Here is a 15,788-nt window from a genome sequence, read left to right on the forward strand (position 1 = left end):
CGCCGCAAAAATTGTAAAACTCATAGCAATAGCGGCGTTTTAGTAAAAAGCGCCGCGAAAAATAGAGCATTAGCGGCGCTTTTGGCAAAACGCCGCTAAAAAACAGAGCATTAGCGGCGCTTTTGGCAAAACGCCGCTAAAATCTAGAGAATTAGCGGCGCTTTTGGCAAAACGCCGCTAAAACCAGAGAATTAGCGGCGCTTTTAGCAAAACGCTGCTAAAAACCGGAGCATTAGCGGCGCTTTTGACAAAACGCCGCTAAAAGTCATATAACCCCTAAACCCCAAAAAAATCATAAACACTAATCTATAACCCTTAAAACAATAATTATTAAAATTTATGGTTATACAATATATTAAATATTTTCTTATATAATCATAAAAGAGATAGTATTGAATTTAAAATATCGAATTAATTATCATTATGGTTTATGGTTTAAGATATATGGTTTAGGGTTTAAGGTTTATGAGTTAACTATGGTTTAAGATATATGGTTTAGGGTTTAAGGTTTAGGAGTTAACTAGTGTTTGAAGGTTTATGATGAATTATGAGTTTAAGGATTATGATTTAGGGTTTAGGGGTTAGGGTTAGAGTTTAAGGTGTAAGGGTTTGGGGTTAAGGGTTAATGGTTTAAAGTTTAGTGTTTATGGGATAGGGGTTAAAAGGTTTAGGGTTTAGATTGATTAGTATTTTTAATTTATATATTAAATGATTTCTTATGTAATTGTAAAAGAGATAATCTTAATTTGAATATATTAAACTTATGATTATAGTTTAAATTATTTAAGAGATAATAGATATACTTTATATATATATTAAATGGTTTAAGATTTAATCTAAAAATATTTTGATATATTAAAAATAATTCAATTCCAATTAATTCATCTACACTTAATTCGATTCCAATTAGATCATTCTTGGTCCCTATACTTTTCGACTTTTGAAATTTTAATTTTGACACAAATGACAACCATTAAATCTGTAACTGGCTTTTTGTGAATAATATGTTTGTTACATTAGATTTTAGAAATAGCAAAACTTAATGAGTTTAATAGCTACCATTTAATTAATACTACAATTTCAAAATTTCAAAATTACAATGACTAAAAATAACAAAATTAAAGTAAAATGACTAAATCCACAATTTACATATAATTCAATGACTAATAGAAAAATAATAATAACTAAAAATATTTAACTTGTTGATATTTAAAAAATTAATAAATATCAAATGAAAATAACATGTATATATTTATAAAAAAATTAAAATAATATCATTAGGTTTAAGTAAATTTACGTTAAGTATTTATAAATTTAATTGAAAATTTAACTTTTAAACGGGGTCGTTTTCCATTTACATTTTTCGCCAAAATCCTAGCATTTGCCTCAACACATTTTTATCGCCTCACACTCTCTGTTTTCACTTAGTTTCTGATTCTTCACTTTCATTACTTCAAACTCTCGTAGTGATGAGACCTCCAAGAGGTAAGTAACCAACGTCTCTTACGTTTCCTATCATTTTTAGTTACAGACTCTCGTTATGGCATTCCTAATGGTTTAATCATGTTTCAGGCCGTGGTGGTGGTGGGTTTAGGGGCAGAGGTGATGGTGGAAGAGGGAGAGGAAGAGGAGGTGGTGATAGGGGTGGTAGTGCCATGAAATCCCGCGGCGGTGGCTGTTGTCTGAGCAAAGAACGCAGGAGATACTTTGTATCATTCAACCTTCTTTGGTTTCTGAACAAAATCGACAAAATATTATTGCTTACTTTCAGAGGCTAATCAAAGGTTACTATGGGATTGAGGTAAACTTAATTTTCCTCCAAATTTTTAGCCCTGGGTTGTAAAATGGTCTCATTTCTGTGTGTTGGTGTTCCTTGTATAACTGGACAAATTCTAGAAATTGTTTGCTTTGTCAAATGCCTTTTTAGGAGTGAAGACTTTTATGTGAACGTTACACCTAGGGAAATTCAATTCCAAAGTTTTCCACATTGAAGCATAATAAACTAGCCTCTGAAATTGGTGCCTTCATAAAAGATTGCTCTGTCAAATGCCCTTGTAGGAACATCTTCACAGGTATCCGTTTCAATTTTTCTGTCCCAAAATACACAGATATCGCCGTCAACTTCACAGGTAACTCTTTCACACATTTCATCGAATAGGTCATGCTCTATTCCGATCTTTGTCTTCAATTCATCTTTCTTTCTCAATCTGTGCTTCTTATTCTCCACTTGCATTATCCTTTATTCGCACACAGATGGCATGTTTAAAGGCATTTATAACGGCAAGCAACATCACGTTTCTGATATTGCTACTGTTCTGAGTCGAGCTTGGAACGCTGGCCTCGATCGAATTATCGTCAGTTACCCCATCTTTCATATTCTCTTTGCATTTTACTATGTTTGGTTATTGAATTATTGTAATAGTTCAGTTCCATTGGAAGCTTAGAGTTTTAGTGAGCTCGTGGACTCTTAATAAATTTGAGTTCATTTCTTTATGAAATTATTGAGATGGTATTTTAATTTTCTGAACCCCGAATGAAAGTATTTTCTCTGAAGCGGCTGGAAATAATTTCGACTTGTACAAAAGAATAATGAGTTTCAATTTTTTATGTTGATGGAAATGTATAATTCATGGTAATAGATTTGTTGTGCAGGTTACGGGTGGTTCCCTTGAGGAGTCAAAGGAAGCTCTTGCTATTGCAGAAACTGATGGTCTATTTATAGTGCTTTATTTGTTGCCACGTCTGCCTTTTATTTTGCTTTAGAATGTGTTTTGCTCATTGTCGAAGGTTTGATATTCATTACAGGGAGGCTTTTCTGCACAGTTGGAGTGCACCCAACTAGATGCAAGGTTAGTCTTATTTCTAGAAACGTTGTCTTTGGTCCTTTTGTTTTTGGATTACATGTTTAACTGTGTGGTTTGTCAGCAAAATTTGTCAACATGGCTTCATATATTTTATTTAGGAGTTTGAAGAGAGTGGGGATCCTAAAAAACATTTTCAAGCTCTTTTGGCTTTGGCTAAGGAGGGAATTCAAAAACGGAAGGTGTGTTTTCCTTATTGGTCATTGAACTTTAAATTTAGCGACATTTTAGATTTTGCATTCTCATTCTGGCCGGTTGATGTGAGATGTGAACACTTGTGGAAATTTATACATTCAGATGTTTGAATTTCAGCTGTTAGCTGCTTTCTGTGCAGAATTGTTGTTTAGACAATTGAAAGATCTTAGAACATACTAGTGCTCTGTTTTCCCTTCTTTCTTTTCATATGTACTTTCTTCATACCTTCTCGTTCATTTAATTGTTTCCCTAGCATGTATGTAGGATTTCTGTTGGAGGAAAAATAATAACGTAATTTATGTTATTAATTGCTAGGATAAAGTAGTTTTCTTTTAATCAGTTTATATAGGTCCAAAAAGATCTAGTAACCTATTGCATATCTACATTTTATCAGGATTGTAATCTTAGTCTTACTATAGTTAGATACTATGAATTTTGCCTTAACTTAGGTGGTTGCAATTGGTGAATGTGGATTGGATTAAGGGTTAAGGGTTTAGAGTTTAGTGTTTATGGGATAGGGGTTAAAAGGTTTAGGGTTTAGATTGATTAGTATTTTTTAATTTATATATTAAATGATTTCTTATGTAATTGTAAAAGAGATAATCTTAATTTGAATATATTAAACTTATGATTATAGTTTAAATTATTTAAGAGATAATAGATATACTTTATATATATATTAAATGGTTTAAGATTTAATCTAAAAATATTTTGATATATTAAAAATAATTCAATTCAAATTAATTCATCTACACTTAATTTGATTAGTTTTAGTCCCTGTATTTTTCAAATCAATCAAATTTATCTTTTGTACTTTTCAAATTTTAAAATTTTAGTAATGATCACTCAAATGATAGCAATTATATATGTTTGGTTAAATTCTGCTATTAGTCTTGATATTGTGCGTAAAGTTGTAGATTGAGTTGGATGATCGCATGCAAGCATTTCATGAATGATTTATATGTGTACTTTTGCATGAGTTATATATATGTATATACATTTTTCAAATATTTAACACAATGTTTTTGCAGTGTTAAAGCAACAATTGAGAGGTACAAAAAGGCTTCTGATTCCTCCAATACTGGGTCAGTTGCTGAAGTTAATGCTCAGGTATTAACTCACTTAATCTTCATTGTTTTCTTTTAGCGAGTCCCTTTAATTTCAATTTGCATTCAAATAAGTCCTTAATTTTAACATTTCTCTAGAGAAGCTGTGAACCTTTAATATAAATAGTTCTTTGCTTGACTAGCATTTTACTACCTGGTTTTGTTAACTCCTTGGTTTACTTAATAAAATTTCTTTGGTAATGCCATGCGGATGTAAATCTCAGTTCTATCAGCAAGAAGCTGAGAAACTCCGAAATCAAATCCGGAATTTGCAGAATACAAACAGGTTACTTCCTCATGGCTTTAATTCATTTTCATCATATATAATTTTATTTCAAAACCCTTGTTGTTTGACAGAGCTATATGCATATATATATGTTTGCAGGCACATGCTGGGGGAGTCCGTAGGGGGATTGCCTATGAAAGAGCTTAAGAGCTTGGAGAGTCGTTTAGAAAAAGGAATTAGCAGAATCCGTTCCAAAAAGGTATCTCATAATAATTTATGTAATTAAAAAGAGTCCCTTTAAGATGATTAATAATTATTATTATTGTTACTGACAAATTTTCCTTCTCCTTTAATTTATTCCCCTCTAAACTCTACCAGAATGAGCTGTTGTTTGCTGAAATAGAGTATATGCAGAAAAAGGTAAGTATCTTTTTCCGTTCTTGTTGCTCTTCACATCACTATTTAATCCAAAACTGATATTTTGTGTTTTCACAATTCCTAGCTGCTGCTAGTTTTCACTCTCACGCCTAATATTTCTTATGCTTCTCAACACTCAATATATATTTCTCACTTATACTTCTTTTTTCTTTGCTCACTTATACACACTACACATCTAAACGTGTATGTATATAGGCTATATAAAACGACTTAGAGGCTTAACCTTGCTGCCATACTTTCAGCAAGCTACCACCTTGCTTAGGTTCTTGCCACATTGTTTCTATCCATGCATTGTCAATTTAAAACCATTTATAACTTTCCACCTAGCAAGCCAACTTATCAACTTATCTCTATGATTAGCCGACCTTGAAGTGGATTTGACTTTTAACACTTCCCCTCAAATCCAGCTTTTTCATTATATGTTTTTCTTTTAAGTTTGTGGAATATGTTTGTCTTCAGTGAATTTGTAAAAATATCTGTTAATTAATCTTTCGTCTTGCAATTGACTAGCTGAACGTTTTTATTCTTCACCTTTTCCCAAATAAAATGTTATTTTATATTAATATACTTGTTTCGGCTGTAAAACACTAGATTCTTTGTAAGAGATAATGTAGATTTGTTGTCAACATAAATTGTAATTGAATCTTTTTGTGTAAGAGATAATTCATTCAAAATATTCTTTAACCAAATTGTTTGACAAGCACCTATATATTCTACTTTAAATGTTGAGAGTGCTATTGTTTGTTTTTCCTTTGATGACCTTGAAAATGTTGCAAAGCCAATATGGAATAAATATCTAAAAGTGCTTTTGCGATCATCCAAGTCTACCATAATCACTATCTGAGTAAATTACTTTGATATCAAAGTAATTTACAATAAATTGGTTATATTATCATGATTTTAACATTCTTGTTTTAATCATATAGTTTATATTAATTTTAGGTATTATTTTGATTAACTTTAGTTTGTTTTATGATTTTTAAATATTATTTGATAAAATTCTAAAATATTTTTCATAAATATTTCCAAAAAAAAAGAAAAGTTTTTCAATTAAACCCTCTTTTGTATCTAAGAAAGCTGCAACAACAACTAATTAATATTTATTTTCTTTTAATGCTGCTTGTTCCTGAATTTTCCAGGAAAAAGGAAGAAAAATCATTAAACTGTTATATTTTTTAAAAAATATCTGACTTGCTGACTGCAGCAGTAATATAATTATTGCTAACACAATCTCAGAAAATTTTTCCTTATTAAGAGGTAGAGTTAATCCATAAATTAAATTCGAAATTGAAGTTAACTAAAAATTATATGCTATTAAGAGGTAGAGTTAATCCACATAAGTCATATGCTGTTGGGCACTTGGCAACAACTTCTGTTTGTGCTATTATACTGATATTAAATTTTCAGCTGCATCTTTGTCGTTGTTCCCGTGGAGTTAAATGGTATTTATTGCATATTAGTATATGTACGTAAGCAGCAAATATACCTTAAAATCATCTTGAGCTCATTTCGGTTATTTTGGAATTTGATTTCAGGTTAAAATAGTGAAATGCACTGTGAATGACATACCGGTGGACATCTCTTTCAATCAAACGGCTGGTCTATCTGCACTTTGCTTTCTGGAGAAGGTATCATCTAATCATATCCAACATTGATATGTTTAGAATCCCTTTCCATTCCAAACATTGTGGATGTGGTAATCATAATTCATATAATTCACTTGATGCAAAAGATGATTCAAAAGAATAATTCTAAATGGTACATTGTTTCATTTTCTGGCATTAAATTCTAAATGGGCATATAATTCACTTGATGCAAAAGATGATTCAAAAGTATAATTCTAAGGAGCTTAAATACTGTAAATTCTGCATGTAATGAGGTATATCATTAAATGTTGTTGATGCATGTAAATTCTGCATGTAAATACTGTAAATTCTGCATGTAAATGGGCATATAATTCACTTGATGCAAAAGATGATTCAAAAGTATAATTCTAAATGGTACTTTTGTTGAAAAAAATTCTAATTCTTGCATATATGATTAATAACATGATTAATAACATGATTAATGGTTCTTCAAATTTTCCAAATGTGTCTTTAAAGTGCTCGAAAATGTCATATTAATGTTGTCCATATATGATTTGAATGCTGGAAATTTACAGCATTTAATTCCCTGCTTGAAGTTGATTAAACCATGCTGTAAATGCAAACATTTATATGCTGTTCACATGCTAAATTAACCATTAGTGAGCTTAAAATTGATCTATTTGAATGTGTTAAATTCATTGTTCAATGTGATGTTATTTCTGCTAATGTATTGAGTATATTAAGTTGTGCAATTTGATGTTATATGTGGCGTTAATATTGACTTGTTAATTGCATATTTTATTATTAATTTGATGTTATATGTGTCATTCATTAACTTTTTTTTCTTTTTTCTCAGGTTTTGAGTTTTTGGTGGATGCATGGTCCAGGATTAGCTGAATTCATGCATAGTGACTTCTTTAAGCTAATTGATTATCTTAAAGTGTGCATTCTATCATTATTTTGTTCTATTTGTATTTTGTTATATTTCTGGTGTAGTATGATAAATGCGGTATTTTGTTTGGCGGGATGTATTTATATCATAGATTATTATTCTTTTCAATATTTTAATAATGAATTTTAATTTTTTTATATTTTTCAGGACTTTTACAATATTTTATAATATTTTATTTTTTTTTTAATTTTTATGTCCTTTAGCGGCGTTTGTGGGAAAAGCGCCGCTAAAGGTCTTGACCTTTATCGGCGTTTACGGGAAAAGCGCCGCTAAAGGTTCCGACCTTTAGCAGCGTTTTTTCAAATAAACGCCGCAAAATTTAGCGGCCCCATCTATAGCGGCGCTTACAAAAATGTCGCGAATAGTTTTATTGGTGCTTAAAAGCTCCGCTAAAGGCCTAAAAAAATGCCGCTAAAAGTTAATTTTACTGTAGTGTGTGATTTTATCTGATGATTTTGAAAAATCTAAGTCCAAATTAGTTGAAATATGATTGGTCTTGTTGAGTTCCTTGATGGTGCTTTTTGTTTCAATGTCCATTTCCCAATTCTTCTTGCTACAATGCTAAAAAAATATATATTATTAATGAAATAATTTACATTATTACCTATTTTATTTGAGTGTTCCATTAATATCTTTGATTGAATATGTATTAAAAGTTTCTTCTTTCCTCTGTTTTATCAAACTACTCTTCTGCTAGAGCGACAAATAAAGTACAAATAATAGATTCAATAATATGGATTATGACATTTAACTGAGTAAATTTTCCAAAAATGTCTTTTTTTGAAAATAAAATACTAGATTAGGCTATTTTTAAAAAAATTACGGGACTAGGCCGAAATAACGCTGGAAGCGTTTTCAATAGATTTGTTGTTTGAGATTGTTCAAATTATAATTTGAGGAGGTTGGTCATTAGACAACTAATTATTATCTTTAAATTATTTTTTGGGATAATTCAGGTAAATAATTCATGTTATTTATTTTATAAATTTTTTATTTTCTTTCATTTTTTTATCATGAAAATTTTATACGTATCGTATTTGTGTTGTTTTTTATTTTATAATCATGTATTGATTTATATTTAAAAATATTATTTAAACTTGCAATTTTTTATTTTTTAACAAATAAGAAAAAATAAAAATATTTTTTTTTGTAATGTAAAATCATTTAAGTAATTTTCTTGATTGATTTAGTCTCAACTCAACATTAAATTTTACATTATTCTTTTATTTTATTTTTTATAGGAAGAGAGGTAGAGTTATTTTTTTGAATCTAAAATTATGTGTTAATAGACGACTAAATAATAATACAAATTCTTTGTCACCGAATTATTTGTTGACTAACGTACTTTTTACTTTTAGAAATATAAAGAAATGTAAAAATAAACTTTTCGGGTTAATATAATAATATATATAACTATTGACAAAATAATATCTATATTTAACATATTCAAAAATAAAAACTAAAATATGGGTCACTATATTATCTCTATTACTATTTTTCACTTTAATATATATATAAAATATTATGTGTTACTATATGTGTAAGTTTGTATTTCTTTTTATATTGGACTATTTTTACAATGATAATATTTGTATAAGAGTTTATAATGTTATATTTTGTTTGAGCTTAATATTGTACAAAGTTTTGTCTTTAAACTTTAAAAATTAAGTGTATTCTTTAATATTATGTTGTTAGTTAAAAGAGTAAGCAATCTCATATTATCTAGAAACAAATTACAAATGTAGTATGAGTCTATATAGACCCATATCTCATATCGCTTAAGAAAATAAGGGAAATGAGAACTTGATGTTTATATAAATACTTGTTTTTAAGTGTTATTCTCACAAGAAGTGGGACCAAAAAAAAAATATTGGTGTGAAAGTATTTTTCTGTTAATACATTGAAAAGGTTTCCAGCTAGAAGCGTTTTTTTGCAAATCTACTAAAAACACTTCCTATTAGAAGCGTTTTCATTATTTCAATTTAATCTTGTTACTTTTAAAAAGTACAATCTAATTTAGTAATTTTATTTAAAAACAATATTTTTAAGAAATTTACACCATTTAACCAATGACTCATTTACAAATACCAAATAATATCATTTAAACTACAATGATGATCTATTCTTCATTCAGAGGTGCATGGTTTTCTTTTTCAAGCTATCTTAAGACACTTCTGGCAAACTCAAGCTATCATATATGCTTAACAAAATGACTTTTAAAAATAAAAAATAAAGCCTTTGCAAAAGTTACCTCTGACCTACTTATTTTGTATGATTGATTACTTTGTTCTTTTCTAAATGAATATCGATATATCCTTTTTCTCCTTCACCTATATAAATATAGGTCTTTAATTTCTAATAAATTTTAAAATTTTGCATAACATCATAAAATAAAAAAATAATTCCAATATATGACAGCCAATAATTCAAACCACAGAAATTGGAGAACAACTCTCTTTTTTTTGCATTATTTAATGTCCAATAATATAACCAGCAATAAATATGTACATCATGAGCATGAACTATTCCTTCATTAGAATGTTTCATATTGTTTACCAGACTCTCAATGCAAACTTCAGATTTTTTAAAATTTTGCTTAAAGGGTGAAGAAACTATACATCTTGACCTCTCATTCTCCTCCTTGGAACCAAATCTTAGAAACACTTTTGAGGGCTTCCACAATATTCATTTTCATTTTAACATCAGTTTGGTATTATTTCTAAAAAATAATTTTAGAAGAAAAAGTATTTTTAAAATAAAAATATATACCTTTAAACTTTTCAAAAGTACTATAAGTAAAAAAAATGCTTCTTAAAAATACTTTTTTTACCGAAAATAAAAATAAAAAAAATTTAGTTATTATTCAAAAGTGTTTTTTTACTCAAAAACTCAGTTTCAAATGACTTGTAAAATTATTTTTTTTTTACTCCAATAATGTTATCATGCCATAAACTATAAATGTTCGGTTTCTTCCACGAAAAACAACATAAAACTTCTCCATATTCTTTTGTTAGTTCATTCTTCGAAAACCCCTAAGCCTTGATAAACTTCAGCTTAAACAAGTAGAAGTTTAAGGAAATAAGATCTAGCAATAATGAAGCAACCGACTCTCGGAAACAAAACTTTGAAAAAAAATTCTCTAGTAAAACAAAAAGATGAAGATGAGGGATCTAAAAAGAAGCTTTGAAATCTTTTTGCCAATAAAAATAGAGAGATGGAGATGATGGATCTACAAAGAACCTTTAAAAAAAAATTCCAAGCAAAACACATAAGTGTAGATGAGGGATCTGCAAATAATATTTGAATTTTTTTCCAATAAAAATAGAGGAAGATAAGGGGACGAGGGGCTAACTGATGGGACTTGGGAAGGAAAATTTTTGTCCTCAGTTTGGCATTGGGAAGGAAGTGAAGCCGTACAAATCGACTTTTACACATTAAAAGAGAAGAAACATTTACTATCGCAATTTTGTTTCACATTAAACTAGAAATAATTATTACATTTTTTTATGAGAGAGATTATTTTAATTTTAAATTTCAATCCACATTACAAGTATATGTTAGAAAAAAATATAAAATCAAATATTTATATATATATAATAAGAATAATTGTATGAAATTATTTATTATCATAAAATATTAGTCTAAATTAAAAATGACCTAATTTGATTAAGATTAATTGATGAATTTATTAGAAATTCAGGTTAATGTGTAAAAGTTATTTATTAGAATTATAATTCTAAAATTACAAATACATAAACTTTCTTGATATCTCATCTTTAAAAAAAAAAGAATCATCATTCTCTAAAATATTTTTTTGTTAATTTGGAAGATCAAAACTAAAAGATCTCAAGATATCAATGGATTCAGATATGTTTTTGCATCTTTTTTTTTGTTCTTGATGATTTCATATGACAAATCTTTATTTATTAAATTTCATCTTAGAGTTTTACGGTTCTAACAAGTGTCATACAGTCTTCTCATATTAAATCATCGAGAATTGATTAAATTTTCTTTTTTTTAGAATTGATATATGAAACTATGGGTTAGATTTTTTTTTTCTGAGTGACGTTTGATAATTTAATTATATATATATGTGTGTGTGTGTTAATATTTGAGATTCACGATAATATGTTTGAGTTTCGATTATTTATAAAATGTATTAACTTCTTAATAACGAATGGTGTTTTTCTCTTGTTATATATGTATGGTCGAAATATTAGAATTAATGTGTTAAAAGTACTGCTTTTGGTTGTTATTATTGATTTTTATGATAATCTCAAATTTTTGTTTAGACATTGATAATGGTTACTTTAATGAAATATATTGGAAAAGAAATTGAGAAACTAGATTGATTTTGCAAAAAAATTTATAGAATTATGTTGTTTTTCATCTCTCTCTTGAAAACACGTTTTATAAGGCGCATTTTCATTAAAGGCAATGAAAACGCGAGTGCATTTTCCTTTCAACGATAATTTCCCTACGACTACTAGGTCTCCAGCAACCATAAAAATTCTTATATAATCCCCTCCAAATTTTAATCTTTTCAACCAAATACTCCATAGCCATTCTTCCTTCCTAAATTCTCAATCCTCAATCTTCAATCCTCAATTTCTAATTTTAGATTTTCAATCTTCAAATTTAAAATTTAAATTTTCAATTTTCAATTTTCAATTTTAATTTTGAATTTTCAATCCTCAATTTTTTAACTTTTTTTTAAATTTTATTCTCTTCGATTTTATTCTTTTCATTATAATTATTAAACTGCAAATCAACTTATTCGTTTGAATGACAAGTATATCATTGGGGTTCAATTAAAAATGGTAAGAAAATTTATCAAATTATTTAATTTTAAATAGTTAATTATTATGTTGTTTAGATTATTATTTTTTTATATTTATATACTCAACCCGAAGATCAAATTTTGGGAGACGTGCATAAACAATTTAAGCGAATGTGCATCGGAGGTTATTTATGGACACTTGTGAGATACAGTATGCACTACTCGCATGCTTGGGGGGACAAAATTGGATCCTTCACTCATCAATGCTTTGGTCGAGAGATGGAGACTGGAGACGCACACGTTCCATCTTTTTTGCGGTGAGTGTACAATTACACTCGAGGACGTCAGTTTACAACTCGATCTATCGATTGATGGGGATATGACGTTACGCGATCAATTATTAGTGTCGATTGGCGTGCAACATGCGAGCAACTATTGAGGAAGGTGTCGAACAAGTTTAGGGGTAGTCAAATCAAGATGAGATGGTTGGAGCACAACATCCAAACTATTGAGGCTTCAACGAGTGACGTTAAAAAGGAACAATTCCCGTGCGCATTCATCATAAAGTTGATTAGGGGTCTACTAATGCCAGATAAACTCACAATCTAGTACATTTAATATGGCTACTACTACTAGCCGACTTGAAAGAATCGTGATGACTTAGTTGGGGACAAACGGTTCTGGCGACATTGTACCAAGAAATGTGTCGAGTGATGATACCGGATAAACCTAAAATCGGCAGTTGCATGCTCCTTCTCCAATCATGGGCATGGTATCGACTACCATTTTTATGCCCCCGAGTGGAACTCCCTTATGAATTTTCACTTGTCATATAGTAAAATTTATTTGACAATATCATTATCGTTTTTATTTTTCATTTTTGTATTTTTGAAATAACATGTTATTTGAATAGGTGAAACAACCCCACAATACACAACGGTATACCAGTCGAGCTTGAAGATATCCGACTATCTCTAGATCAAGAAACCGAATAGGAGGTTAGTTTATGAATTTCAAAGTTATACAATATGTATTCTAGCACTTGAAATTAAATATTAGGTACTTTCTAAAAATTATAAATTCGTAATGTAGTTTGTATGGATGCCATATGCAGATCTGAGGATTTAAGAGTGCATCTCGACTGAATTTTTAGCCAATCACAACATTTGGCACATCAAAGGGTCATTGGTCATTTTTCTAATTGTAACAATCCGATACAGTGGTGTCGAAAAGTACGATTTTACGTTTCATTTTAATAAATCAAGTCTGTAGATAATTAATAAAAATATTTACGGAGTTATGCTATAAATGAATTGAATCGAGGATAAGTAATTTATTTGATTTGAGTATTTAATCTAGTCCAATGATTAAATTGTAAATTTAGATCGCTATAAATTTTAATTCGAAAATAGTTAAAGGGATTAAAATTGCTAATAGCCCAAAAATTTTGGATGACAATAAAAATGCCAAATTTGTGGCTAAAAAAATGTTGATTTTATATGTTATTATTTATTATAAAAAAATTTTAAAAAAATAAAGTTACATTAGTTTAAGTGGAAGGAGAGAGAAGGTGTCTTCCCCATCTTTCCACGCGAGAAGAAAAAAAAAAGGAGAAAAAGAACATAATAGATTGGGCTAGGGTTTCAAACTTTAATCCACAAATTGGTAAGTGTAATTTATTACTTTTCTTATCAATTTTATGTTTTTGAGATTGGGGAATCATAATTTAATTAATTTGCATATCAATTTATAAAACCATTAAAGTTTTAAAAAGTTACCATTAATTATTTTTCTATGTTTTTTTTATGTTAAATTGATAGATTTTTAGTGTATACATGAAAAATGACTAGATTTTTGAAGTCAGATGTTAGATTTTTCACTTGAGAAAATAAAGTGGATATCAAGTAGAATAGTTATGAGATTTTGTTAGAAATCGATAATAGAGGGTCTAAAATAGAAGGAAATGAAGTCGGATTATAAATCGACGCTTAGAATGGAAAGTTATGCTTGTTTTGATTTTAAGAAATTAAATTGAATGAAATGTAAAGTTTGTTTAATATAATAATTGACTATGAATTGGGTGAATTATTGATGGTGTTATTTGTTTATGTTAATTCGTAGCTATTGACAATCCGGTTTCTTCAAAAGCAAAGGAAAAAGCTAAAGTCACCGACGAGTGGTTTGAAATTCCCTATAAGTACCATCATAACTCAATTTATTATTTATTTTCCCTTTTAATTTCATTGTTAGGTAAGTTGACAAAACGACGAAGTTACACATGGGTGGCTGGCTAGAAATACAACATTGAGATTGATTATTGTGATAGAGAGTTAAATCATACAAAAAAAATTGAAACAATATAATTTATTAAAGTTATGCATTTGGCTTGAACATGAGACAAATCATGTCATGTTTAATATGAAATGACATTTAATGGAAGAGTTGTTGCTAAGATCAATAGAAGAAATTGAACTGAGAATGAAATTAGACTATGGGTTGTTGTATTAATTGTTGGGCAAAGTTGAGAATAATTAATGAGTTAAAGAATCAAGTAAAATAATAGTAATAATAATTCCTTCGACTATAAGTCGATGAGTGCTAGGCATATTTTCCTTCTAACGTCCTAACTGTGGCTTTCACAATTACTACTTCAACTGAACGGATAAGCACAGGGCGTGAATTGTTTGCATCAGATGTACCGATATAAAATTACTTCGACTATAGGTCGATGAGCGTAGGGCACACGTGTTGGGCATGATTATTGCTTTTGGATTAATCGATAAGTGTTGGGCACAATTTGTTTAGTTTGGGACGTATCGATGAGGCACTGGGTACTAAATTATAGTATTAATAGGATCCGTAAATTAGTTTGGATCCGAGCTATGTATTAGTGAACATCAATATTGAATAAGAAGAATGGTTAGAATCAAATTGGTAATGTAATGCAATATGACAAATTGAGACAAAATCGAATAAGGTTGCACAGGCTGTTAGCAAAAAAAAATGTTAATAAATTCGTTAAATAGATTGGTTAGTTATAATATCACTTTTGGTTGTTTGGGATACATATGTATATTAATGTTTCGTATACACTTTGATATGAAACAAACTTGAATTGATCTAAGGAAGAAATAAATCAACTAAGTCCAATTATTTAAATTTCATGCTATATTGAGTAAGTTATAGTAATACCATTTGAAATTAATACTCATCGAATGGTCTTGTTTTCATATGCAGGTTAGGTGTATTTTGAGATTTTGTACTCAAAGTTGTTAGCATCCAACCGAAAAATCGTGGACTCAACCAAGTTCGTATGTAACACCCCAAACCCGAGACCGTCACCGGAGTCGAATACGAGGTGTTGACAGACTTTTAAAAAAAATTTTCCAGACACTGCCCAGTCTGAGTACTAGTCGCTTCAAAAATCATATCTCGAGTTTCACAACTCGAAAATCAGTTTTGTGATTTTTCCCTGAAACTAGACTCATGTCCCCACCTATATCTTTTTTTCTAGAATTTTTGGTCGGGCCAATTAGTACAGTTTATTAGTCAAAGTCTCTCATGTTACAGGGGTCGACTACACTGACCTTTTCCCATTACGACTGGGATATCTCTCTGCACAGGGCTTCAATACTAATGCCGTT

The 15,788-nt window shown here is 29.3% G+C and overlaps 1 protein-coding gene and 1 long non-coding RNA gene across 5 annotated transcripts; both read left to right on the forward strand.

The window, feature by feature from the left end:
• The first annotated feature begins 1,403 nt into the window (after positions 1-1,403).
• LOC107951836 (MADS-box transcription factor 5) lies at positions 1,404-7,507 on the forward strand. Of its 4 annotated transcripts, none has more exons than XR_001698636.2 (10): positions 1,404-1,485; positions 1,573-1,801; positions 2,059-2,129; positions 2,254-2,354; positions 2,653-2,710; positions 2,806-2,849; positions 2,963-3,043; positions 4,088-4,166; positions 4,548-4,647; positions 4,767-4,810. XR_001698636.2 is itself a non-coding variant. In XM_041079021.1 (10 exons), the coding sequence occupies exons 2-10, from the start codon at positions 2,708-2,710 to the stop codon at positions 7,491-7,493; spliced, it is 729 nt and encodes a 242-aa protein (XP_040934955.1). In that variant the 5' UTR covers positions 2,308-2,354; positions 2,653-2,707; the 3' UTR covers position 7,494. The 4 variants fall into 4 exon arrangements, 2 of the variants coding, with proteins under 2 accessions (XP_040934955.1, XP_040934954.1); XM_041079021.1 differs by lacking the exons at positions 1,404-1,485; positions 1,573-1,801; positions 2,059-2,129 and adding exons at positions 4,387-4,448; positions 6,362-6,454; positions 7,269-7,494 and having other exon boundaries at positions 2,308-2,354; positions 4,767-4,808; XM_041079020.1 differs by lacking the exons at positions 1,404-1,485; positions 1,573-1,801; positions 2,059-2,129; positions 2,254-2,354 and adding exons at positions 4,387-4,448; positions 6,362-6,454; positions 7,269-7,507 and having other exon boundaries at positions 2,369-2,710; positions 4,767-4,808.
• A 6,196-nt stretch (positions 7,508-13,703) lies between these two features.
• LOC107895987 (uncharacterized) lies at positions 13,704-15,573 on the forward strand. The gene is made up of 3 exons (XR_001683540.2): positions 13,704-13,809; positions 14,266-14,341; positions 15,382-15,573. It is a non-coding gene; the product is annotated as an uncharacterized lncRNA (long non-coding RNA).
• Positions 15,574-15,788: the final 215 nt, after the last annotated feature.

This window comes from Gossypium hirsutum, chromosome A10, assembly GCF_007990345.1.
Source record: "Gossypium hirsutum isolate 1008001.06 chromosome A10, Gossypium_hirsutum_v2.1, whole genome shotgun sequence".
Lineage (NCBI taxonomy): Eukaryota > Viridiplantae > Streptophyta > Magnoliopsida > Malvales > Malvaceae > Gossypium > Gossypium hirsutum.